Source organism: Ambystoma mexicanum, chromosome 8 (assembly GCF_040938575.1).
Source record: "Ambystoma mexicanum isolate Mex_15411 chromosome 8, UKY_AmexF1_1, whole genome shotgun sequence".
Classification (NCBI taxonomy): domain Eukaryota; kingdom Metazoa; phylum Chordata; class Amphibia; order Caudata; family Ambystomatidae; genus Ambystoma; species Ambystoma mexicanum.
In genome coordinates, this window is record NC_090929.1 from 1,514,277,469 (window position 1) to 1,514,304,080 (window position 26,612).

The 26,612-nt window shown below is 47.9% G+C and overlaps 1 protein-coding gene across 6 annotated transcripts in view; it reads right to left on the reverse strand.

Annotated features, from left to right (window-relative positions):
* The window catches only part of SH3PXD2A (SH3 and PX domains 2A), a 1,212,758-nt gene that overhangs the window by 39,917 nt on the left and 1,146,229 nt on the right, over nt 1-26,612 (reverse strand). For all 6 annotated transcript variants that reach the window (XM_069611721.1, XM_069611718.1, XM_069611722.1 and 3 more), the window contains one exon: nt 2,040-2,374. In XM_069611721.1, coding sequence (XP_069467822.1) covers nt 2,040-2,374 — 335 coding nt within the window. The remainder of the gene's footprint in view (nt 1-2,039; nt 2,375-26,612) is intronic.

The window sequence follows — 26,612 nt, forward strand, 5'->3', positions numbered from 1 at the left end:
CTGGAGAATATCATGTTTTTATTTAGATCTTATGTTATAGATTTGATATGATACGATTGGTTATTTATAACGCGCTTAACCCCCAGAGGTTTCTAAGCGCGGACCCTGGGATCGAACCTATGTTGCTCCGTGTCGTATTGCTTCCAAGGCGAGCGCAGCGCCCCTGAGCTATCCTCCCGAGACCGATTTGGAAATAATACTTTAATCAACTATTCCCAGAAAATGTTTCCCATTAAGCAATACTTCCCTCCTTCAGAAACTTAATTGGCCATAACAAAAAAACTGCAAAGAATTTGGCAATCTTGGGTTCTCCGAGATATGTTGGAGCTGATTTGCCTTATAACTGAGAGGGGAAAATAAATGTTCTTTTTATAAATGATCAGACAGGGACAGATCGCTGCAAGATCTCCTTTTAAAAGATCCTCCTCATACCGGCTAGCTGATTATAGTGACAGTGACACCTGGCACCATAGCTCTATGCCTGCAGGAGCCGAGCGCATCTTGCATCATCTCAGATTTCTAAACCTGGTAGGAGGTGAGATGTACTCAGGACACAAGCTCAAGATATGTGATCCATAACATGTCTGCCCAGGAACTGCTCTTAGCAGAAGGACTACTAATCCTTTTCAAATTACCAAATGTGCAGCATGCTGCAGCGCATGGCCGCCTGCACCACAACTGACCCCCCAGAATATTACTACCCCACAACTCTGATTGCAACCTTGAAAAAGAATGCCACCTGCTATCCTGGACCTCAACGCGCAACCTTAACAACCTGGTTTCAGATCCCCTCTATCCGTGGTTCTGATCTCTGCCTTACAGCTGCCTTCAGATTTTGGCTGTCGGCATTGCCCTGATTTGAAGGTCTTTTTCAGTGGGTTCAATCTCATCCTGCGTGTCAAACTCTCACTGTAGAGGACTGCGTCCACTCCACTTGTGCTTCTGTTTAACACCTCCAATGCTGCAGTGTGTGATTTTGAAGAACATGCTTCCCTGTATACTTTACCTAGTAGCATTCTTCCATAATGCAACCTCATGTATCCACTTTTTCACCAGAATTCCAGCAGAACACCACCCAACACTTTTTAAATGACCACACCTGCAGCATGCTACAGTGCATGGCCATTGTCCCACAATAGATCTCTAAGAATAGTGCTACGCCAGATCTCTGCTTGCAGCCCTGTATCATAATGCTGCCCGGGGCACTGGACCTCCACCCAGAACCTTGCCCTGAAACCCCTGTGATGGCAGTGGTTCAAGGTCTCGGTCGTGGACCTTGCTCTGGATCTTGGTCTTTCTCTGTGTTCCAGGTCTCAGTCTTGAAAAGGTTGGCCCACTGGATGGACAGACAAAACGATAAAGAACTTGAAGGGAATTCTTAGCAGGCAGGAAAGAAGAAATGGAACTAAGGGAAATTCTCACTGGAATAGATTAAGGGTAAGACAACGCCTAGGGTATCAGCAGTATTAGGGTGAAAAGTTAGGAATACAAACAGCCAATGTGAACAAATTGCTGTGAAATGGGTCAGAAAAAGTTTAATTTGTCTAGAGCAGAAAAGAAAACATGCACTGGGCCTGGATAGCAGCTGCGTGGCAGGTGACTGCATGCTCGGGTTGACATAGATCCTGGATATCTGCACATGGCAGGTGACCGCATGCTGGGGTTAACATAGATCCTGGATACCTGCGCGTCGCAGGTGACCGCATGCTGGGGTTAACATAGATCCTGGATACCTGCGTGTGACAGGTGACCACATGCTGGGGTTAACACAGATCTCTTTTGTACAGCCTTTAGCTTCAAACCATAGGCAAAAGTTTGAATGCTTTCCTTTACGATAAGGGAGTTATAATAAGAATTATGGTAATACGTTTAAAAAACGTTTATGTTGTGCCGTCCACCTTCTATGGTACACACAGACGGCACCACTGCACTGCGCACATGCACACACACCCTGCCACACACGTACACATATTCCAAATGTTACATCTCACTTCATCTCTAAAGTGCAACCATGAAAATAGGGGTGGCGAGAGACTTACTTATCTCCGCTCTTTGCGGAGCTATTCTTGCCACTGCGGGTGAGGCTTGGGCTAGCTTGGAAGCCTGTTTCTCTGATGCGACCATGGTGTTGCCGTTGGAGTCATTGCAAAGGATGGGGAGGCTGATTTCCTTCTTGGTGATGTGGGGCTCTTCTGCTTCGTTCTCGGCCTGCGGCTCCTTGTCGCTGGAGCCTTTTTTGTTCAGGAGGTTGCTGATCTCCATGATGTTCCCTATGATTTCCACAGGTCCGGAGATGTTCTTCTTCCGGGACGGGAGGTCATCTTTGGCCTTCTTCAGGTACGATGCCGGGGCCCAGCCCTCTTTGCCTTGATACCTGCACATAACAAAGGGATAACATTACTTCATGTTGACTACAGGTCCCTCAGGCTGGAGGTAGGAGAAAGTATATCACAGTTTATAAGCACAAGTAAGTGATCAAGCATTTGGTATTAGAAGGCATACGGCACGCACCCAACTCTTAACGTGCACTCACTGGGATGTAGACACGATTTATTAAGTTACAAGTTTTCCCCCAAAGTACCTAATATAACTTATCACTATGGATTTAAATTGGACTTATCACAAAATATCTTGGTATTCTTTAGAAACAGATAAAAAATTAATCAGAATTAAAAAAAAGACCTTGAAAGAGCCCCTTCACTCTTGACCTTAGACCCTGTGGCCCTGGTGTCACCACCGCTGTCTTGCTCCCGGCAAGATGCCCACAGATCTAATAAAGGTGAAGGAATTTTGGGAAGAACACCAAGGTTTGCACAATGAGGAGCTATCCTGTAAATGAATTTGAGAACACCACCTGTCCAATCTTTTGTAGTGTAAATTACCTACTAAGACATTTAGGCTATTCCTCATCATACTTATCCGGATCAGGATTTCAGCCTTCTAAGGAAAGACCTAAAGGGAATTGAGACTGCTGTTTGCACGTTCCCCACCCGCTAACCCTTCCCAACGCTCTTCCTGCAGGATCCAGAACGAAGAGGAGTATCAATGATTACACAGTGATAAGCTCATTCCTGCTGACCGATCTCACAGCAGCAAAGCCACTAACTGTACTTTTACTTACCCAGTGTGCTATGCAATACTTCTAGGCGCTCCTTAACCCATCCCCAGTGGACTACCTCATCACATGTTCTCTACCCACAAAGGCAAGCACCCGCCTATGTAGGCAGGAAGATTAAGGCTGGAATCATGCTTGTCAAAACACCAGGCATGTGCGCAGATACTCACTGAACCACACTCGATACCCATCAACCACTCCTCTTTTTCTTGGCTCCAAAAACTGCCACACAATAATGTACCACATTAATGCCCAGCCGCTGATTCCTTGCTCGCTTTGATCACGGAATCAAGCTACACCTTTACCTCAATGATGAGACCCAACAAGTCCGAAATATACCTAGGGTTGCTTGTGTACCTATGCAGATACTTCATTTAATTACTTAATCATTTATATCACGCTTAATTTAATACCTGAGTCTCTAATTGCAGACCGGAATTCGAACCTGTGTTGCTCTGCGTTGTCTTGTTTCCAAGCCAAACATATTGCCTCTGAGCCATGCTCCCAGCCCTGGCCTAGCAGTTAGGACTGGACTGCTCCCATTTGTGAAAGGCTGTGCATGGTTGGTCCTATAATGTTATGTTCTTGAGTATTTATCGGTGCTCATGGAATGGGAGATCCCGGTAGCAATCACCAGTGGTTGGGAGGGGTTCACATGTTCCCGTCCATCTCTTATGGGTGTCTGTAATTAATCGAACTCGTGCATTAACGCCAGGTACAGCACACTCATTGTTACCCATCAGTGCCTACCCCCTTTTTTAACACGTAAGCTCAAAGCTGAATTGCTCCACACAGCTTGTTTACCCTCCCACTGTCTCCTAGTGAGATAAACTGACATCTTCCAGTTCTTGCCTTTGTCAGTTACAGGTCATGTGAGTCACTCGCTATTTCTCACGCTTCTGGCATTTTCACGCTTCTCACTCTTGGTTTATCACAAGTCTTGGCCTGTTTATTATTCCCTATTTTAAGGTTCGGGAAGATCCGATTTATGGGAACACCACCCTCAGTGATCAAAGAGGACGTAAAAGGAGAACAGAAAAAGGAGGGGTGGTGACCCTCTCTCTTAAAGACACAGTCAGGTGAATGGTGTGCCTATTGTCAGGAGACAGAGCCACTGAAACACTTATTTTAGAATTGTGAGCGTATTAATGACACTCAACTTATCTAAGAATAGAAACACGAGCAGAAGAAAATTTAGAAAAACATTTAGGAGAACAACTAGAACAACAACCACTAAGTAATAACAAAGTTAATTTTATTTTCCACCATGCTAAAACCAATGTAAAACAATACTTCATTAAAAGGAGAAAAAACTATCTTCACAGTAAGTATAAGGATAAACACAGCGAATCATGTGTTTTAACAAAACCGGGGTAGGCTAATATACATAAAAAGTATTGTGGGGTTAGTACGTAAAAAAGTGTTGTATAAGCACTATATGTGCAACATCAAACACTAAGGGTTAGAGCACTGCTTGATTGAACCAGCTCTATCGGAAGGGAAACCTATTAGATGTCTTAGGTTTCTTTTTGTGAGAGTCGACGTATGTTTCGGCTAGTAGCACCAAAAGAAATCAGGCAATGCACGAAACAATTGTCTATTGATGCAAGTATAGCCGTCTTCAGGACAGGAGAAGGGAACAGTATGTAAACTTGATAGTGTTGAGTACTTCTTAATGGCCGTACTTTTGTAAACAAAGAGCCCACAATGTATTGAATGGGGAGAAAATCTGGTGAATGCTTAACGAAATACAACAGAACCCAGTTGGCTTTTGGTCCATGTAGGCAGAAAAGATCTGTATGTAATATTGTAAGTATTTATATTATGTGACCAGGAAACGTATTTGCAAATTAATACTCAGTTCGGGATGCGGTGTCTCTCGATGTTGGCATTCCCAGGATATGCTCTATATTTGGGGGAAAGCAAGTCCACTTAATGGTGGTTTATTCAGCCGTATTAGCGCCGCTGGACAAATACCTTGTGGCTGCCTGCAGAGCTGAGCAGAGCGGGCGGTCAGTCTCGCCGGGACTGCGTTCACTGTGATTCAAACGCAGGGGGCGTGGCTGGAAGCATAGCAACCAGCGTGTTCCAGACCGTGTGGGGCGACGTGTCAAGCGTGCGCACGGTCGTGGTCAGCTGAATAAACCACCATTAAGTGGACTCGCTTTCCCCCGAATATAGAGCATATCCTGGGAATGCCAACATCGTGGTCACATAATATAATTCTTAGATATGCTGAGTGTCATTGATTGATTGATTGATATTTTATTTCTATCGCGCTCGTACACAAGTGTTTCAGAGCGCGGCAAGGGAGGGGAACAGGGGAGAACAAAACAGCAATCTTACTAGGCCCAGTGACATTGAGAACACGCAAGTGCATGAGAGAGGTGGGAGGGGAAAAGTGCATGGATGGGGGGAGAGGTGGAAAGTACGAAGCAGAGGAGAAACAGATAAATAACAATAAATAAATAATAAAGGCAACAAACAGTGGTAATGCACCCAGCAATTTGCAAGTGCTAGGTTTAAGGCAGCAGACAGGGTAGGTCTGATAAGTGCAGGAAGAAAAAGGGGGGGCTGTATGTGTACAGATACAGACCCCATTGCAAGGGGTGGCCCGGAGGCAGTGCGGGAGGGTGGCAGGATGAGCAGGTACCTGGGGCCAAAAGAGAGGGTGGCCAGGTGCACGGTGCCAAGAGAGAACAGATCAGCAGGGGAAAGGGGGAGCGAAGGCAGAAAAAAAGAGGACGGTCTTGAGGTGCTTCCGGAACCAGAGATGGTTCTCCTCAAGTTTTAGAGTGGCAGGGAAGCTGTTCCAGAGGGAGGCCCCAGCCGAAAACAGAGATCTACCCCCAGCTCGTTTTTTTGAAAAACGACTGACCCTGAGTGAGTTGGAGGTAGAGGAGCGAAGAGCTCGAGAAGGGAGGTATTTGCGGAGGGGTAGTTTGATGAAGATGTCACACTCCACAGAGGGGTTACTGTAAAGGAGGACTCTGGTTAGGGTGGAACAGTGAAGGAACTCTCCAGTAAAAGCCTGAATGATGAAGATGCCACACTCCACAGAGGGGCCTACTGTAAAGGGGGACTCTGGTTAGGGTGGAACAGTGAAGGAACTCTCCAGTAAAAGCATTAACGCTGGTGATGCCACACTCCACAGAGGGGTTACTGTAAAGGGGGACTCTGGTTAGGGTGGAACAGTGAAGGAACTCTCCAGTAAAAGCCTGAATGATGAAGATGCCACACTCCACAGAGGGGCTTACTGTAAAGGGGGACTCTGGTTAGGGCGGAACAGTGAAGGAACTCTCTAGTAAAAGCCTGAATGATGAAGATGCCACACTCCACAGTGGAGCTTACTGTAAAGGGGGACTCTGGTTAGGGCGGAACAGTGAAGGAACTCTCTAGTAAAAGCCTGAATGATGAAGATGCCACACTCCACAGTGGAGCTTACTGTAAAGGGGGACTCTGGTTAGGGCGGAACAGTGAAGGAACTCGCAAGTAACAGCCTGAATGATGAAGATGCCACACTCCACAGAGTAGCGTACTGTAAAGGAGGACTCTGGTTAGGGTGGAACAGTGAAGGAACTCTCCAGTAAAAGCCTGAAGGTATTTGGAACCCAGACCCCAGAACCCCAGAAAGCCTTGTGGACAAACAATGCAGAGGTTTTTGAATTTAATCCTTGCATCCACTGGGAGCCAGTGGAGAGATTTCAGAGCTGGAGAGATACGATCCCAGGGCTTGAGGCCAAGGACAAGTCTCGCAGTCCTGTTCTGGATTAGTTGCAGAGGGCGGAGAGTAGAGGCAGGTAGATTTAGAAAGAGGCTGTTACAATAGTCTAAGCTAGAGAGAACCAGAACTGCTTGCCTGCATTAATACACTCACAATTCTAAAATAAGTGTTTCAGTGGCTCTGTCTCCTGGCAATGGGCACACCATTCACCTGACTGTGGCTTTAAGAGAGAGAGTCACCACCCCTTCTTTTTTTGTTCTCCTTTTACGTCCTGTTTATTATTCCTGACACCCCTGTGACTGGTTTGGCTTTAGTCCCCCTTTGCCTCAGTCTCCTGCCTGCTTTTATGGGCCTCCATTGCATGCAGGCTGCTCTTCCCTCAGCCTTAAATGTCCTGGTCTGGCCATCGAAGCTTCCTTCAGCAGTCAAGCAGCCCAGGGGGCGGGGGGATCACAGCACCACCTCAAGTGCTCGTTCCTCTTTAGATTCCGCGATTTATGTTGGTGGAAAACTGTTGCCATTTTAGAAAAAATAAAATTACTGGCCACAAATGGATATTTTCGATAGTCTTTTTACTGTCTGCTGTATTTGAATACGTAATTAAAAACAGAATCAGGGACCGTATAACAGAAACGTTGCACTTGTGCGCTTTAGTTTCATACAGCACTAGCTGATAGACCAGGTGTTGCCCGGGCTTTCATTCCCTCGGCTACAGGCAAACGTGAGAAATGTGGTGCAGATTGGTGAAACGGTGTGGAATTGCAAAAGGAAACCCACACATTTGGACTTTTGCTGAAATCCGGGGAAAGGGGCAGCGTGTCCAAATGTCATGTAGCCAATAATGTCCAGAGGGTCCTAACAGGTGACTGTGCAAAGGTTGTTGCACATTGATGAAAGAGTGTGGAATTGTATAGGGAACATATGCAAAGCCACACACCCACACCCATATTTGAATTTTGCTGAGATCCGGGGAAAGGAGTGTGGTTTCCAGATGCCATGTAGCCAGTAATGTCCAGAGGATCCTAAATGGTGACTGTGCAAAATTTGGTGCAGATTTGTTAAACAGTGTGGAATTGTATAGGGAACATGTGCGAAGCCACAAACCCACACATTTTCACTTTTATATGTATAGATTGGTGCCAGGCTCAAGAATTGCTGTGTTGCAAAAATGCATTGAGACAATGTATATCTGCACTTCTGCAGTTATTGCAGTTATTGCCCCAGTGCAAATAATGTGCAAAATTTCACTTGCATCAGTGTAACGCTTCACTAATATGGCCACAGGTGTCTTTTCAAACTATGAATATCAATATTTCCAAAGTGATTGTGTAACCACTGCAGAGCTCTTTCAGATTGCCAACCATACAGAGCAGCTTCCTTGCAGGGCCAACAGAGTTCCTGTTAAGGAATACTCCTAGGAAACTCGGTCACATTGGCACCTGGACACAAGAGATCCACTAAAATATGAAGCTCACTGGAGAGCTCCTCGGCAAGTACACCCTTTGCTGTGAAGCTCATTCACAATGTCAGCCTTTCCGTGGAGCTCCTTTAGAAGAACCGTCTCAATGAAGAGCTTCTACACAGCTACACCTCTGCTGGATACCTGTGTCACCATGACATCATCACTGGGGAGTTGCTGTACAGTAGACTGCCCTGGAAAATTGCCTCACACTTAAACCTTTTTCAGGGGGGCCCCTTCACTGGTGCACCCTAACTGGGGAGCTCCTTAATAATGAAATCATCCCTGAAGTTTTAACTGCAGAGTTCCCCCACTGGACCACCAGAAGGTGGAGCTTTTTTATAGTATAACCCTCCCTGGAGAGTGGCCTTAATGTTTAAGATTTTGCTCAAGAGTTCCTTCACTCTTCCACCATAACCAGAGTCCCCCTTTACAGTAAGCCCCTCTGTGGAGTGTGGCATCATCAGCGTTAATGCTTTTACTGGAGAGTTCCTTCACTGTTCCGCCCTAACCAGAGTCCCCCTTTACAGTAACCCCTCTGTGGAGTGTGGCATCTTCATCATTCAGGCTTTTACTGGAGAGTTCCTTCACTGTTCCGCCCTAACCAGAGTCCCCCTTTAAAATAAACCCCTCTATGGAGTGTGGCATCATCAGCGTTAATGCTTTTACTGGAGAGTTCCTTCACTGTTCCACCCTAACCAGAGTCCTCCTTTACAGTAAACTCCACTGTGGAGTGTGGCATCATCATCATTCAGGCATTTACTGGAGAGTTCCTTCACTGTTCCACCCTAACCAGAGTCCCCCTTTACAGTAAGCTCCTCTGTGGAGTGTGGCATCATCAGCGTTAATGCTTTTACTGGAGAGTTCCTTCACTGTTCCACCCTAACCAGAGTCCTCCTTTACAGTAAGCTCCACTGTGGAGTGTGGCATCATCATCATTCAGGCATTTACTGGAGAGTTCCTTCACTGTTCCACCCTAACCAGAGTCCCCCTTTACAGCAAGCCCCTCTGTGGAGTGTGGCATCTTCATCATTCAGGCTTTTACTGGAGAGTTCCTTCACTGTTCCACCCTAACCAGAGTCCCCCTTTAGAGTAGGCCCCTCTGTGGAGTGTGGCATCATCAGCGTTAATGCTTTTACTGGAGAGTTCCTTCACTGTTCCACCCTAACCAGAGTCCTCCTTTACAGTAAGCTCCACTGTGGAGTGTGGCATCATCATCATTCAGGCATTTACTGGAGAGTTCCTTCACTGTTCCACCCTAACCAGAGTCCCCCTTTACAGTAAGCTCCTCTGTGGAGTGTGGCATCATCAGCGTTAATGCTTTTACTGGAGAGTTCCTTCACTGTTCCACCCTAACCAGAGTCCTCCTTTACAGTAAGCCCCTCTGTGGAGTGTGGCATCATCATCATTCAGGCATTTACTGGAGAGTTCCTTCACTGTTCCACCCTAACCAGAGTCCCCCTTTACAGCAAGCCCCTCTGTGGAGTGTGGCATCTTCATCATTCAGGCTTTTACTGGAGAGTTCCTTCACTGTTCCACCCTAACCAGAGTCCCCCTTTAGAGTAGGCCCCTCTGTGGAGTGTGGCATCATCAGCGTTAATGCTTTTACTGGAGAGTTCCTTCACTGTTCCTCCCTAACCAGAGTCCCCCTTTACAGTAAGCCCCTCTGTGGAGTGTGGCATCCTCAGCGTTAATGCTTTTACTGGAGAGTTCCTTCACTGTTCCGCCCTAACCACAGTCCCCCTTTACAGTAAGCCCCTCTGTGGATTGTGGCATCTTCATCATTCAGGCTTTTACTGGAGAGTTCCTTCACTGTTCCACCCTAACCAGAGTCCCCCTTTACAGTAAGCCCCTCTGTGGAGTGTGGCATCATCAGCGTTAATGCTTTTACTGGAGAGTTCCTTCACTGTTCCACCCTAACCAGAGCCCCCCTTTACAGTAAGCCCCTCTGTGGAGTGTGACATCATCAGCGTTAATGCTTTTACTGGAGAGTTCCTTCACTGTTCCACCCTAACCAGAGTCCCCCTTTACAGTAACCCCTCTGTGGAGTGTGGCATCATCAGCGTTAATGCTTTTACTGGAGAGTTCCTTCACTGTTCCACCCTAACCAGAGTCCCCCTTTACAGTAACCCCTCTGTGGAGTGTGGCATCTTCATCATTCAGGCTTTTACTGGAGAGTTCCTACACTGTTCCGCCCAAACTGGAGAGCACCTTAGTAGTACATTCCTCCTAGAGGGGTGTTACTACAATGAATGCTTTTACTGGCGAACTCCCCCACTGTAGCCCCAGAAGTTAGAGCTCCTTTAGAGTGTATTCCTCCATGGAGGGTGGTCCTAATGTTAAAGCTTTTACTGCAGAACGCGTTCACGGTCCCATCTTAAGTGGAGACTGCCTTTATAGTAATTTCCTCTGTTGAGACAGCATCACCATTGATGCTTTTGCTGGGAGAGCTATATCAGCGTAGCGCTCTAACAGGATTAAAGCCTTTACTGGGATGCCCCTTCATTGCTCCACCCTAACTGGAGAGCTCCTCTGTACCTACACGGCACGTGGCATCACGATAAATGCTTTACTGGAGGGAGGGGGGGACCCCATCACTCCTCCTGCACCTTTGGCCCCCCTCCAGCCTCTTGCTTATGAGTGAGTGACCTGGGGAAAGGCAACACTTGAGAACACCAGAAAGGACATATTAGGACAGTACATGGGCATTGAATATATGCTCGGTTATGTGTCCAGTGACAATTAATAATGCAATGTTTTAGATTGATATAAAATTCCTCTTTACTTTGAAACACCCCCCAACGCCCGTGCTATTGTTACCTTTCTAAATCACGATTTCTTATATATATTGTTCTGTTTTTTCTTTGGTGTGCACCCCAATGTCTTGCACTCTCAACAACTGCCTCACCACTTTTTCTCATCTTCTCGCTAATGTACAGCTCCCCCCCCCCCTTCGTGGGAAGCCCCCTGCCAACTGTCAATGTGTTATTGTAAGTCATTTCTAATCGACATGTACAGCTCTGTCCTTCAAAACTTACACACACAAACAAATGGGATGAGGTACCTGCCTGGACATGCAAAGCTGTCCATGGGTAAACGAGGGTGCACGTTGGCATACGCTGGCTGTTGCTGAGCACGTGAGCTACACCGGGCATATGCTGGGCTCTACCTAGCCATATACAGATGTACCTTGCATGTGTTTGTTGTACCTGCATTGCCGAGGCTGAACCCGGCGTGCAAAGACTGTGTATGAAGTTTAGACCTGTGGCATACAGCAGTAATGCCCCTGGTCTACGTTGGCAGCCTCTCTGCTGTGGCACGGCTGCACCCCTGGTATACAAGACAAATGAATTCAATAAACACAAACACACCAGAGCTAATGATTCTGCCAACGACTGTTTACAAGTGCAGATGTGTTTCTTTATTTTGCGATATTAGGTTGGAATGCGGGTTTAGGAAATCTCTTAGCTGGTGTTATGTGTCATACCCGTTTCTACGGTTTGCGCATGCATCACACGCCGCCTGAACAGACATTGGCTGCTTTTTAGTAAGGAAAGTGATGTGTTCCCATCGGCCATAACACACGTCATTACATTAATCATCAAGGCTGGAAGATGTCTGTGGGATTTATTCTAACGTATGTAAAATGCATGAAAATACATGTAATGGTCCAAGAAAAACCATTAAAACCTACCGCAGAATTATATTTTTGCCATTGTGTTGAGTGACAATGTTCTGTTGTAGGTTTGCGGTTTCTACCACTGCAAGCCCTCCTCTATAGCTCAATGAGGGAGGAGAGTAACAACACACAGTCCGCTTGCCCATTATTTCATCTGCCCATTGGCCACTTTCCTAGAGGGCCGACCTGCTTGCATGGGTTTTGCTATTGAAGCACTTTGAACCCATCTGCCTAGTTGTTGTACCAAAGCAAGGATCTTCGCTGAAATCGGAAATGGTATTTATTGATAAAATCCTAATACATACAAGCATTAGCAAAGCCAGCAGTTGGGGCTTTTATAGAAGAGTGGGTTAGGCATTCGCCAGACACTGGCATAATGGCACTGCATAGCCATAAAATGGCAACAGCTGATCTGCAAAATGGTGCGAGTACTTGGGCAAATGCTACCGAATGATACGGCTAGCTCAAAGATAACCCACAAAGGCGTGTTTTAGGCAGGAATGTAGGCAGGGGGTGGGAATGGTCATGGGGATTAGCTCAAAGGATGGGTAAATAACCACATCATGCACAAAAGCGGTGTCCCTCTCCACGTCCCATCTTATGCTCCAAAACAATAGTTGTGGCTTATAGGTGATGCTTAAACTCCACCTTACAACCAAAACTAATACATGTGTCAGAGAGAAGGCGAAATAGGCAGAGAGAAATAGGCATGCAGACAGGTGCCTCGAGAATTAGAATTCTGAGGATGGAATAGGGCCGTGACTGGCTGACCGCTTCTGGCATGGCTGCTGCTGCCCAAAAGATCAGACATGGCCGATGGAGAAAGCTGGTCTTAGGTTATGTGGCGCTATTGCAGTGCTTGAGAAGTGCAACACTCACTGTGGGCATGCACTGCTGGCCCACACCACTGGCGTACAAGCGAGATTATGATGGCGCCAGCTGGGTTTCCTTAGGAGCCACTCCCCGAAGGAAGATCCGCTCTTGCACCCTTCCCCAATAAACATGAGTGATTGGTCAGGGTGCGTGGGATCCCTTGTAGCTGTGGGATTTTGCAACCTTGCAGGGAACCGTAGTGTGGTTCCTTGGTGTGAGTGGAGAGGGATCGGGTTATCGGGGTGCCTGAGGATGAAGCTGATCGGAAGTGGGGGGTGAATTTATCCTGGCAGTCTGCCATAGGCTCCTTTCTTTTCCAGTCCAGGGATCATGACTTAAAACATATTATTATGTCAATTAGTGGGTGAAGAGGGCGTAGGAAAGTGAGAGGTGGTGTACTGTTGGCAGCTTCAGTTCGGTTTTCACCGTGCGCTGAGCTTGGGTGTGGATATAGGATCGAAGCAAGTCCTCGTGTGCTGTTGTTGCGAGTTATGTGTTGCTTGTTTGTTGTTGCGGTGTGGGGAAGTCTGTGCGGTTTGCCCGTGAAAGGTGGTTGTGTGGGTGTTTGTGTGAATTAAGTATGCAGAAATTTGAGGTTTTGGTTAGTGGGTTGTATGTCTCATAATCCTTGTAGTTTAGTATTATGTATCGGGTTATGGAGAACTATTGAATATCAAACGGAGTTGGGGTTCAGAAAAAGGTTTTATAGTCTCTTCTGTTCTGACCCCATTAATAATGTAGGTAATATTTGTGTAACACACGGCTGTGATCCGCAAGGTCGCCTGGGAAAGGGGCTCCCTTTCTTGCCATTAATGCTCGCTCTGGGTCTAATGTGAGACCTGTGAACGGATGCTGTAGAGGGTCATATCAAAGGATTAATAAGAACATTGTTCCTTGGCGGCAAACAATATAACCCTGTGCACCCATTCCTTTTCCTTGTGCCATTCTCTTTGACTACATGAGTGAAAGGCATGAAACCTGGGGGAGGTAACTGAAGATATTATGACCTTAGCACTCACAGACATGTCTAGGAAAACAGTGGCAAGTTTGCCATACAGGTTTTGGACCATCCAAGTGAATTAAAGAAAGACACATTCCTTAGACTCCACCCATGGACCCTAGGACTGGAGATATATGCGAGAGGTTCTTATACGTTGCAGGGTTCTTGTTCTTTTATTTCAGGTGGCATTTGAGAAGTGCAGCGGACATCATGTGCATGTCCTCTCGGTGTGGAGAGCCGCCTGCGCGGGCGGACATCACGTGCATGGCCTCTCGGTGTGGAGAGCCGCCTGCGTGGGCGAGATCATGATTATCCCGCACCGAGCTTGTATCAGCTGCCATTCAACCCTCCTAGACACCAAAGGCGTGCTGGCGGGTGTGGCTTGCTCTTTGGAGGCGGTCAAACTTTGGAAGCTTCCATGAGGCCATAACGAAGAGGTCAGTGTCAGTCTGTTTCCCACAGTCCTTTGGGTTTTTTCTCTCTCCGGGAGGTCAAGCTTTGCAAGCTCTGTGGCACCTCTAGTGAATTCCATTTGGAGTCTGTTCTAGAGAACGGTTGGTTAGTGTGGTGTGATATCTCACGGGGGCAGAGGGTCAAGCATTGCAAGCTTCCATGATGCCATGAGCTGAATACTAGAATGTGTTTTTAAAGTCGCTGGTGCAGGGACTCATTCTCTCAGGGTGGTCAAGCATTGCCATCTTCCATGGCACCTCATGGTAACTGCCGCTAGAAGTCGGTTCTCTATAATGGTTGGAGGGCATGGCTTGTTTTTTTTTAAGCTTGACGCTTTGCAACCCTCTGTGAGATCTTGATGTGAATGTCAGCCTGAGTGTGTTCTCTATAGAGTCTCCGGTGGGTGTGGCTTTCGCCTTCAGAGTGGTCAAGCTCTAGACCCTTAGGTGACACCTTAATGTGAAGGCCACTGGGAGCCTGTTCTCTAGAGTAGATGAAAGGTTTGCTTTGCACTCTCAGGGTGGACAAGCTTTGCAACCTTCCTCAAAACCCGAATGTGAGTGTGGGGAGGAGATTGCCCGCTAGCGTGGAGTGTGCACCGCTGCTACACACAGCCTGTGGCGGCGGCAGCGGGAGATTACCTCCACCCATGGTCAGCCTTTGCGCGGAACTACTGCAGGCCCCGGAGCTCACCAGCCCGACATTGTTTCCTAGTGTGCTGTTGCATTAGGCTTTTTCTGGGTGGGGAAATGGGATCAATCGCCTCGAATAGCAAATCAATATCATTTAGAAGGAATTAGCGGACTCTAAGGACAAGAAAGATCAGGATTAGAGGTTTTTCATGTGAGTGCAATATGTTGCTCTTATTGTAAAACTAATAAAGAATCTTTTTTTAAAACGAGTCCGATCAGCTCAAAAGAAGGCAAACGACGAGACATTTCTTTGACCAATGTTATCTGATCCATTTGCGAGGTACCCTGGGAAAACGGGGGGCGAGTTTATTGAATGAAATTTGCAAGAATGCACAATCACTCTGAAGGAAAAGGGCCGTTAATTTAATAAATGAACACATGAATGTAAGTGCTGATGGGAAGGTTGAGGGTCAGGGGTTTTCCTTCGTGGGAGGCATTGGGAACTCCCCATGTGGACTTCAGCCAGGAATACCCCATTGCTATGATATCAGGCCCTGTGTTCCTTTTAGTTTTTTGCCTTTAGCTGTCTTTTGTTAGGCCCCCGTTTTCCCCTCTTGGCTGAAGGCAATGATTGACACTAAATGCATGCGACTACTAAGGGACAGCTACGCTCCATCCCCTCTGGGGTTACTGGAGCAAGGATGTGGGCCAGTGTCCAAAGGATGCCGCCAGCCTGAACTGCTACAGACAGGAGACACGGTGCGATACCACGGTGCATGTCGGCAGTGGACGGGTGCCTATCGGGCTGTACGGTAGGACCGCAAGTAATCTCTACCTGCTCGTGTATTATCTGATAATAATAATAATTTAGAATTTATATAGCGCTACGAACCCTCAGGCATCTGAGCGCTGCTTATTATTACCCACTGTGTGTGGTGCTCATTTATAGACCTCGGAAGGATGAAAGGCTGAGTGTGGCCTTGCCGGGATTCGAACCTGCTTCAGTAGGCTATGCACAGATGTCAAAGCAAGCACTCTACTCGCTGTGCTATCGGACCATGAAATGTAATGTAAATGTATCATAATTGCATCACATTTGTTCATGGACAATGACAATGGACACACAGGTTTTTGTATTGTTCCTGGGGAGGCGGGATGAACGTGCAAAGTGCCGGAAGGCTCAGGAGGAGGTTTTCCTTGAACCTTTTAGGATCAGGTGACTGAGTCTATAAAGATACCGGGCCTGGAAGGCGGGTTGGGTTGGCTAGCAGGATTTGCTATGCTGCGCTCCTTGACTTGCAAGCCAATGAATACATCACCTCGGTTTGCCATCTCCACCATAACCGAGCGAGACGGATTCATTCAACAACTCCCTGGTGGAAAGACCAGGGACACAAAGCGAGACGGATTCATTCAACAACTCCCTGGTGGAAAGACCAGGGACACAAAACGTTTAAAGCCACTACGGTTGGAGTCTGTGAAAGGGACAAATTAGTTCTACTCCACCACCTGAAATCACTTATTTATAAAAGTGACATCACTAAAAGGGGAGGATACCCAGTCACATTATTTGATGAAATCATCTCACATTAACTACATATTGATGGATTAAAGCCACATTGCAATGCCCAAGTCTAAAATAAATAAATACATTATCTGGGTTATACATTTCATGAGTACTAAGGGAATGCAAATTGGGAATGTAGGCCTTGAAAATGTAAGGATTCAAAGAAATTGAAGGACATTTATTCTAAAGCTGTGATTGCAAAGGGTTCTCAGAATAAAAGGATAAGGCTTCCTTCCCTTGTTTTTTTTTTTTTTTGCATTTATACAGCGCACACAAGCCCTCGGGCATCAGGGCGCTACCCAGGTATTTAACTAAAGCTATTTAGTTAAATACCTTTCCAAAGGTCAGTTAAATGAATGCGTACGGCAGGGATTCCTTCTAAGAAAATGGCAATAGTGGGGGGCAATAGGACATGGACGTCTACGACTTCTGTAAGTGCGAAGTTGCCAACCTTTTGGTGGTCTGAACAGAAATGAAGCGCCCAGAAACTCAGCAGATTTGCTATTCAATTAGTCATGCGCTTCTTCAAATCTGCAAACACCCAAAAAGAATGTGGCTCGTACGAAGGGCAACTCGCATATTGAGACATGGTATTTATGAAGGAAAATCATCTCAAAACAAGGCTTTATCAAGCGCATGATCAATTCCTCCTTGCTTCTTGGCTTGATTTGTGTCTCTGGGGACTTCTGTATCTTGTATTGCCCTTATACCTGGTGTTTAATTCCACTGTGAATATCAAGTCGTTTTTTTGTATACCCTGGTTGTATGCACTCTGGTAACAATCTCTCCTTGTGTAACATGTCACACACCTTGTGGATAATTGTTGCCCCACTATTTTGCTTCTCAACATCCCAGATTGCTTGCCCATGCCATGTGTTAGGCGGAAACCTGTGCAGTTCCCTCTGGGACCACTGCAAAAGATTTAGGACTACAGGTGTTTGGCGGTGAACCCACTTGGTAGCAGTCTGTACCACACAGATTCACTTGGTAGCTGTGGCTGAGCAGTCATACTTCCCTCAAGAAGAGTTGAGCAGTATGTGGAGTATACAAAATAGGGCAATTCTTCACAGCAAGACAAGCAAACACGCAACGAGGCTTAGTGTAAAGATTTTAAGGTATTTATTTATAACGAAACATCAAAAAACACTATGGCACTTTCACGGCAAACAAATCAAACACAATTACTCTACGAAGAAGAAACGATCAATCCCCCTAGCAATATTTCGACAAGTCTAGGCTCTACCGGCACCACTTATTTACAGACAGAGGTGTATACCTCAACCTAGATGGCACTCTAATATTAGTTAGGACGGGAGAGAAAAAGATAGGCAGGTTACGAAATCAACACAGTTCAATACTTCACGGGAAAAATGCAAGGCAGGAAGGCAGGAATCACAATAGAGCGAAAAGTTCAGAGGCCAGGCCCACTCGGAGAGAGGCAAGGCGATGTGTCCCAGAAAGTCTCTAGTGGAGAGGCCTTCAAGTCCTTGTAGCAAATTGTTATCGGCAGATTGAACCAGTTCAGAACAATAAATGAGAAAGGCTTGGAGGCGACCCAATGGAAAGGAGAGGATTAAGACACCTCACTCGAACCGATCGAAAGGGAAGCCAGGCGGACACGGTACCTTGTTGTGGAGGGCAGCTCCGGCGGGGGCAGTTGTTCCTGGTGGTGGATGCACGTCGGGTCTTTGCCAAGAGTAGAGATGATCTCGTCGTCGAAGAAAAGTGAAGTCCGGTGCACCACCAGGGAAGAGACCAGCCGCGGAGTGCTCCGTCACAAGGCACCACCTTTTGGTCGCGGTCCAGGGGTAGTGGCTATCCGGTGGCCGAGGTGCTCTGCACGGGCAATTCGACCACTGCGTCCTGAGGCGAAGAAAAAGCAAAGGGGACTGGTTGTTCCCACCAGTCAGGGGAAGAGACTCTCCGGCAGGGAGATCTCCTCTGTCGTCGGGAAGTGGTGAGTCGGTTCCGCAGGGCTCCACCGGAGGTGTCGTCGTGCAGGTCGGCTCAGCGTTACCCTCGTCGGATTCTTAGGTCCTGTGGCGACTTCTGAAGATCCAGTCCCAAAAGCCCTGCTTTTATGCAGAAAACCCCCATTCATTCAGCCTAGCTGTCAATCAACACATGCTAAGTGGTGAGCGGGAAGGCTCACCACTTGGGCCAATCACTCCAGAGTGCGACCGGAGTTGGCAAGGCAACTCGGTCCAGGGTGCCTAAACCCCCTCCCACACCCCTGTGGTAACCCAGACAGAATGGCACCACTTTGGAGGGTCTCTGTACAGAGCCCGTCAAAAGTGGAACAAAGGGCTCGACCTTTGGTTTGGGAGTCACAGAGACGAACACAGACGCCATTTTACAAACCGAGTTCTGGCAGAAAATACCCTCCAATAAACTTATTTAAGATAAGTAGATCGGTGGTACGTTAGAGATAAACGAGAAAAAGTATCAATCCCCAACAATGGGACGAATCCCATAGGGTTATGTTCGGGGTTGGACATAACAAGTAGTTTCCACTGCCACCAGCCAAAACTCGACGAGGGGGGACGGGACAGTGCCCCCTCGAGTAACAGATCCAGGAGTAATCAAATTACCCCTACTAGTACGTCCACAATAAGATGGTTTGTACTAGTTCTGTTAGTAAATTTAGGTCTAGTAAAGCCAATGGTGACTTTACAGGCCCAGGGAGACAGTAGTCAGTCCCCGGGTATGGAGCCTATGGTGGAGGTCCGCTAGGACGCCCCGGTGCTACGGCACATAGGGTGCGGTGTAACACACATAGAAAAACATATGAGACCCTATGGAGTAAAAGACTCCATAGCCCATAGAACACATTTACATTCAAAGGAATTACACACATACATGTCCAAGAGTGGGAGAAAAAAGGTCTCACTCTTGGCAGGATGGAAAAAAACAAACTCCCGAAATCCAGCAAAGCTGCTGGGGGACTCACTAGGTTAGGAAATTCAGCCTAAACAGAGAATTCTCCCTAACACCATGGTATGAATTGTCTTCTCCAACACCCAAACACACTAAGCAGACCAACTATCCCTTCCCACAGACATCCAACCACAGAACTAGACCAACTTACATACCACCGTAGCACCATAGGCACACAAAGATCACCACAGGCTCGCAAAGATCCCACCTAGACACAAAAGCCTTTATGTCCTGGACAAGACTACCTAGACACAGGCCAACACACAGTACATGTGAACTTCCAAACTGCCCTCATCTACACAGCAGCGAAGCTATCTTGCACTTTCCTTTTCTCCCCACTACCCTAATCCACCGCCCCCCTCTTTCGGATCTGAAAAAGCACCTGTAGACCATGCGCTTGGCAGCAGCGTGTGGTATACATCTCAGTAACATAACATACAATATGTAAGGGAGACTTTATAAAGGAGTCGAAAAGATATCTCAAATGCTAGCTTTTCATTTATTTGAATCGCTCTTGCATATTTAAAAATTGCTATTTGTGCTTCTGAAATCTCCTTAGAGAGCCGGGTAAATGGGAGTCCTCCAACACAATGACCTCAGCCCAGCGAATGGAATTAATCAGCAGGAGGCTGATCAAGGATTGCTACAACGGTGCATAAGGAATGTAGACTTTGCTTTGTTACAGCCAAATGTAATTCCCAGAAGCCTTTGTGTGTCAGCAGCTTCCAGGATCTGTGCTGGAATCACTGGTTACTTCCGATTCCTCCCTTACCTCTAAGAATGAAGCGCAGGGCAGAACATTGAATGGCTTGGAAATCAGGGCATGGGGATCATAAGTGCTTACTGTCGGGCAGTAGCTGCAGGAACATAAGTGCTTGCTGTCAGGCGGTAGCTATGGGGTACATTAGTACTTTGCGTCGGGTGGTAGTTATGAGGAACATAAGAGATTGCCGGTGGGTGGTATCCATGGGGAACATAAGTGCTTGCTGTCGGGCAGTAGCTATGGGGAACATAAGTGATTTCTGTCAGGTGGTATCCATGGGGAACATAAGTGCTTGCTGTCGGGCAGTAGCTATGGGGAACATAAGTGCTTGCTGTAAGGCGGTAGCTATGGGGAACATAAGAGCTTGCTGTTGGGCGGTAGCTATGGGGAACATAAGTACTTGCTGTCGGGCAGTAGCTATGAGGAACATAAGTGATTTCTGTCAGGCGGAATCTATGGGGAACATAAGTGCTTGCTGTCGGGCAGTAGCTATGAGGAACATAAGTGATTTCTGTCAGGCGGTATCTATGGGGAACATAAGTGCTTGCTGTCGGGCAGTAGCTATGAGGAACATAAGTGATTTCTGTCAGGCGGTATCTATGGGGAAAATAAGTGCTTGCTGTCGGGCAGTAGCTATGAGGAACATAAGTGATTTCTGTCAGGCGGTATCTATGGGGAACATAAGTGCTTGCTGTCGGGCAGTAGCTATGAGGAACATAAGTGATTTCTGTCAGGCGGTATCTATGGGGAACATAAGTGCTTGCTGTCGGGCAGTAGCTATGAGGAACATAAGTGATTTCTGTCAGGCGGTATCTATGGGGAACATAAGTGCTTGCTGTCGGGCAGTAGCTATGAGGAACATAAGTGATTTCTGTCAGGCAGTATCTATGGGGAACATAAGTGCTTGCTGTCGGGCAGTAGCTATGAGGAACATAAGTGATTTCTGTCAGGCGGTATCTATGGGGAACATAAGTGCTTGCTGTCGGGCAGTAGCATGCTTTTCCCCATTGGCCATTTGTCACTTACTTTTCATAAGCAGGCAGATGACATAAGCAAGAGTGCACATCCCTTGGCTTTGATCAGATTACTTCTTCTTAAGACATGTCTCTAAGCTTTGCGTTTACTTATTTGGCAGGGAACACACGCTTCCTAGAAAAGCGATTTCCTTTAGAAACTCAACTACTGTTAACGTCCACATGTATTATCTGATACATCATGTTTGATGAGTTCCAAACTGAGTCCATAGTTTGAAATGTACGAGTAGCTATTTTCTTATCTCCAACATTTTCCATTTCTCTTTCTTTTGCCGTTAAACAGAAGGATGACACGGAAGGACAGATCAAGCATGTGAGGAAAAAGGCCTCGGCATGTGATGTCTTCTACATCATGGAGGTGGCTCTATATGGACCCAAACCATGGGAAAAGGAGTTGGTGCGCCAGCCCACGGAGATAGGGGCAAAAGAATGGTGATCTGACTTAAATTATTTGATGCCCTGGCATACCCAACTCTTAATCTAATATCAAACAAGAGTTGTATAAGAACAGTTGGCTCACCCTTTGGTAGCGAGGCTGAAATCCCTCTTCTACACTTCTCTTTCTCTCCCTTCACTAAAGCACTTTGAAGTAGATTGAAGAGGTGTGTGCACGTACACACACACACCTGTCCAGCTGTAACTGTTCAAGCCACAAACAAATCTCAGGCCTTGATTACGATTGTGGTCCTAAAAATGACAACCAAGATTAAGGGGTTCCTTATGAGCACCCTAATACATAAATATTGTTCTCAGAATAATTTTTTATATTTGTTTTTTTATCAATTTTAAAACGGCTTTTGATAAGAGTTTTAACAGGAGAAATTATGAAATGCGTTGGTTTTCTTGCATAATCATTACTGGCAGCTATGAAATGTTTATATACTGGCAATATGGCAACGGTTCGGGTCGGTGAAGGGGGGTGCACTCGTCTATCTCAGGTTTGTGGGGGAGAAAGGCAGGGTTGTGTACTTGCCGCATGCTGGTTTCTTCTGTACACCCATTGTTTAACTGAGCTTATACAGAATCTCGATTGTGAGGCCGCAGGTACACGAGATAGAAACGCAGGAACTGTGTTATATGTCGACGATGATGCTTTTCCTTCAAGTAGCCCGGTTGGAATCAAGAAACAACTCAAGGACTTAGAAGAAAGCAGCATTGTGCGGGCATCAGAGCAGGGGTGCCACAAAACCTACATTTCGGTGGGAGGTGCAACTTCAGAAATGGCACGGGGCAAACTTGACAGCTCCGCCCCTCTATTCAATACCAAGGGTTGTCTGTTGCGTGGCCGAGTAAGTGCAATATGCCAGTGAGATTAACCAAGTGATGGGATTTAAAGATAACCCCCATTTTGTTGCTTTGATCATTTTTATATCTAAAGCCCAGGTATCCGATCAGGCATCATCCTTTAAGCAAAAGCGAGCACCAGGGGACAGAGGGCAGCACAGTCTGCCACCACCTTCCTTCTTACCCAAACGCCCACGCCTCCCCCCGCCCCAACTTCTACCCTCTACCCGCCAAACCCAGCTCCTCGGCCCAGCATTACACATCAGCCCACACACACACACTCAAACACATTCACTCACTCATTTAAACATACCATTCACTCGCGCCCCCATTCCATCTACACTCGCTCATTCACACGCACACCCAGTCCCCATTCATCATGCACTCCTTCACACACACATTACAGAATACATATACGCACACATGCACCCACACATAATGATCTAACATGCAAGAATGCTCCCAAGTGGCACATGAGCCCCTCCCTTCGGATCGGAAAGAGCACACATGTGGTTACATTTTGGCTCGCATCCGTGGGGAGGGGGCCGAGTTGTGCATTTGATTTGTTAGGCAGAGAGGTGAGAGAACTCTTTCATGAAACTAGCAGCTTTAAATTGTTGCTGTGTTTCTGCAAATACACTTTTCTGCACGAACACAGCAACCCTTGCACGCCACCAGCTTCAGGAAAGGCTTCCCGCCCCTCTCCGACTAACACAGATCTAGTGCGCGCACGAGCGGCCCCCTCTCCACAGGGGAGCCAACATACCACAAGGGGGTGGGCTCTGTTAAGTTCCGCCCTGCGTCCCGCTACGCGGTGACGCAGGGCGTCCTAAATAAAAGCCCCGCCCCCGCGTTCGGGAGGCAGTTCCGGGGCCGACCAGCAACCTGTGTGGGTGTGCCATTATTTCGGCTCCCGCCAGAGCTGCGCACCAGGCCGCGCGGCCTACTAGCATTCTGCCAGCCCCCGCGCGCGCAGGCCGAGGGCTGACAATCCAACAATGGCGACGAGGCGAGATGAACTCCACGACAGGCTCGGTGCTTTGAAGGCACCCTAACGCCACACAGCCATCGCGGCGAAATTTTTGGACACCCGGTGGGGGTGCAATCACACACGTGACCCCCCACCCCAAAAAGAAAAAAAAAAAAAACACTTTTTTTTTTCTTCCTCTATTCATGCTCTCTGCCACCAAGACCAAAGCCTTTCCCTCTGGACACTGGAGAACCAGGTGGCATCTGACATCCAACACCAGAGGGCAGCAACACAGTGTGAAGGGAGCGCCAGGCCCTGATCTGTAACACGGCGCCTGGGTACGGCAGCACCTCCAAGGTAGGCCCAACGTCGCGGCGTTGGTGGCCGTCGGAAGAACTTACGACAACACGGATCAGGTCCACGCCAACATGGCGGCCGGCACATCCACGCCTGGGCCCTCCACGCCGTCCAGAATTGCGGCAAACCTGTCCATGACCCCACCTCCACCTCGCACACAAGGTACTTCGTCGACACTGGTCCAGCCGTTCGACCCATTCACGGATCCATCATCATGCGGACCCAGATGGCAGCTGTGGATTCAGAAGTTCGAGATGGCGATGGAGTGCAAAGAGATCACGGCGCCCAGGAAACTGAAGGCCCACCTACTACTCAGCGGTTGACGAGGTACTGCGCATCTTCAATTCCCTGAACGTTGATGATGGCCAGGATGGATACCGAAGCGCGAAAGATGCCCTCACCGATCATTTTCTCCCTCAACTAAACCCAGACTATGAGACGTTTCTCTTCTGCACCACCTTACAGGCAGCGGAGGAAACCCTTGATGCGTACCACACCCGTCTGAGAAAGCTAGCTATGTCCTGCGAATTCACGAACGTGGAGAGGGAGATCAGGAGGCAAATCATCAACGGGATACATTCGGAAAAATTAAGGCGCCTGATACTTAGCGAAAAGGGTATTCCCCTACAGCGGATCCTTGAACTAGGACGTCAGAGGGAACTGGCACACACCAGAGCGGCCAACATGGAGGCCACGCTACACAGGCTGCAACCTGCTCTCAACACAGCTATGGTGGCCCGAATCACCAACAAACAATCCTCGAGAGACGACCACAGTGGCGGGTACGGCCAAAACAGGTGGCAACCGCGCATTCCGGGACCCACAGAGTGTGGCTGGTGCGGTGGCCCACGACATGGCCGTCGCAACTGTCCTGCTCAAGGCACCACATGTGGAGCATGTGGCCGGAAGGACCATTACGCGAAGGTATGCCGATCAGCGGACACCCCCATACAGCCCCTGCAAAACCAGCCGGAGAAGGTCGCGACCAAGAAAAAGAAGCAAGCCAGTGCCAGAAGGGTCGCAGTGGCCAGCTCTTCCACGGAGGATGAAGGGGATGATGTCTCGGCGATGCAGCAGGACCCCTCCAAGGACATCGAGAGAAAAGGAAGGAAGGTATACCTGGTGTCTGCACTGTGCCAAGGCCGAGGACCTCGAAGAAAAGCCGCCCGAAGGCGCAAATGCATGGTCACCATCCAAAACCAGTGCATTCTCATGACCATCGACACAGGCGCTTCGGTGAACGTCATGCCCGAAAGCATCTTCCTGACTCTAAGTCCTCCACCAGAGCTGAAAAGCACAGACACTCTGTTGTATGCATATGGCTGTCGAAAGCCCTTGCCGGTGATTGGCAGGTTCCGCACCACGCTGGAACACGGAAAAAACAGACTATGGTCCAAGGTCTATGTCGTGAAGGCAGGTGTTGAGAGCCTCCTGAGTGGGGACGCAGCGGAGGACCTGGGAGTGGTCCAATTCATCTGCCATGTCAACGAAGACAAGGAAGTGGAGCAGATGCTGAACCAATACCCTGACTTGCAAGAGGGAATAGGCTGTCTAAAAGGCAAAACCATCAAACTTCATATTGATGAAACAGTGCAGCCGAAAGCCGTCAGGCACCGGAGAACGCCATTCCACATGAGAGAACAAGTGGAGCAGGAACTCAAGGCGCTGGAAGAAGCGGGCATCATTGAGGAGGTCACAGGGCCCACACCGTGGGTCTCTCCAATGGTGGTGACACGGAAGCCTAAGCAGCCTGGAAAGGTGCGGATCTGCATAGACATGCGTCTCCCCAACACTGCCATCAAAAGAGAACGCCACATAACCCCAACAATCGACGAGATTGTGGCTGACCTCACAGGGTCGAGTGTATTCTCAAAGATTGATCTCAAGGCGGGATATCATCAACTCAAACTCCATAGAGACTCTCGCTACATTACAACGTTCTCAACGCATTTGGGGCTGCGGAGATACAAACGCCTAAGTTTCGGAATATCATCTGCTGCGGAGGTATTCCAGCAAACCATCCAGGAGGTCATCCGGGGCATCCCTGGTGTCCTCAACGTGAGCGATGATATTCTGATTCATGCCCCCGACAAAGAAACACACATCAAGAGGCTTCACGCTTTACTGGGCCGACTACAAGATGTTGGGCTCACAATACACCGGGAAAAGTGCGAGTTCCTCAAATCGGAGATCACTTTTTTCGGGTACAAGTTTGGCAGCACAGGCATCTCCCCTGACCCGCAGAAGGTCGCAGACATTCAGGCGGCAAGCCCACCGAGGACCCCCACAGAAGTGCGCAGTTTCTTAGGCATGGCCACCTACTGCAGGAGGTTCATCCGAAACCTGGCCACACTATCTGAGCCGCTGCGGGAACTCACCAAGGCCAACGTCAAGTGGGAGTGGGGGCAGACATGCCAGGACTCGTTCGACAGCATCAAGGACTCCCTCTCCGCCGACACTAAGATGGCCTACTATAGCACCGAGCTGCCCACAGAACTGTTCGTGGATGCCAGCCCTGTGGGGCTCGGAGCCATCCTAATGCAAGTCACGAAGGAAGGGGAGAAGAGACCGATAGCATATGCATCGAGAGCCCTCACAGAGACCGAACAAAGGTACTCACACATCGAAAAGGAGGCCATCGCTGTGCTGTGGGGGTGCCGGCATTTTCACCTCTACTTATATGGGCGTCATTTCACGACGATCACGGACCACAAGCCCCTACTACCCATTTTCATGGGAACGTCAGCACACCCTCCGGCACGAAT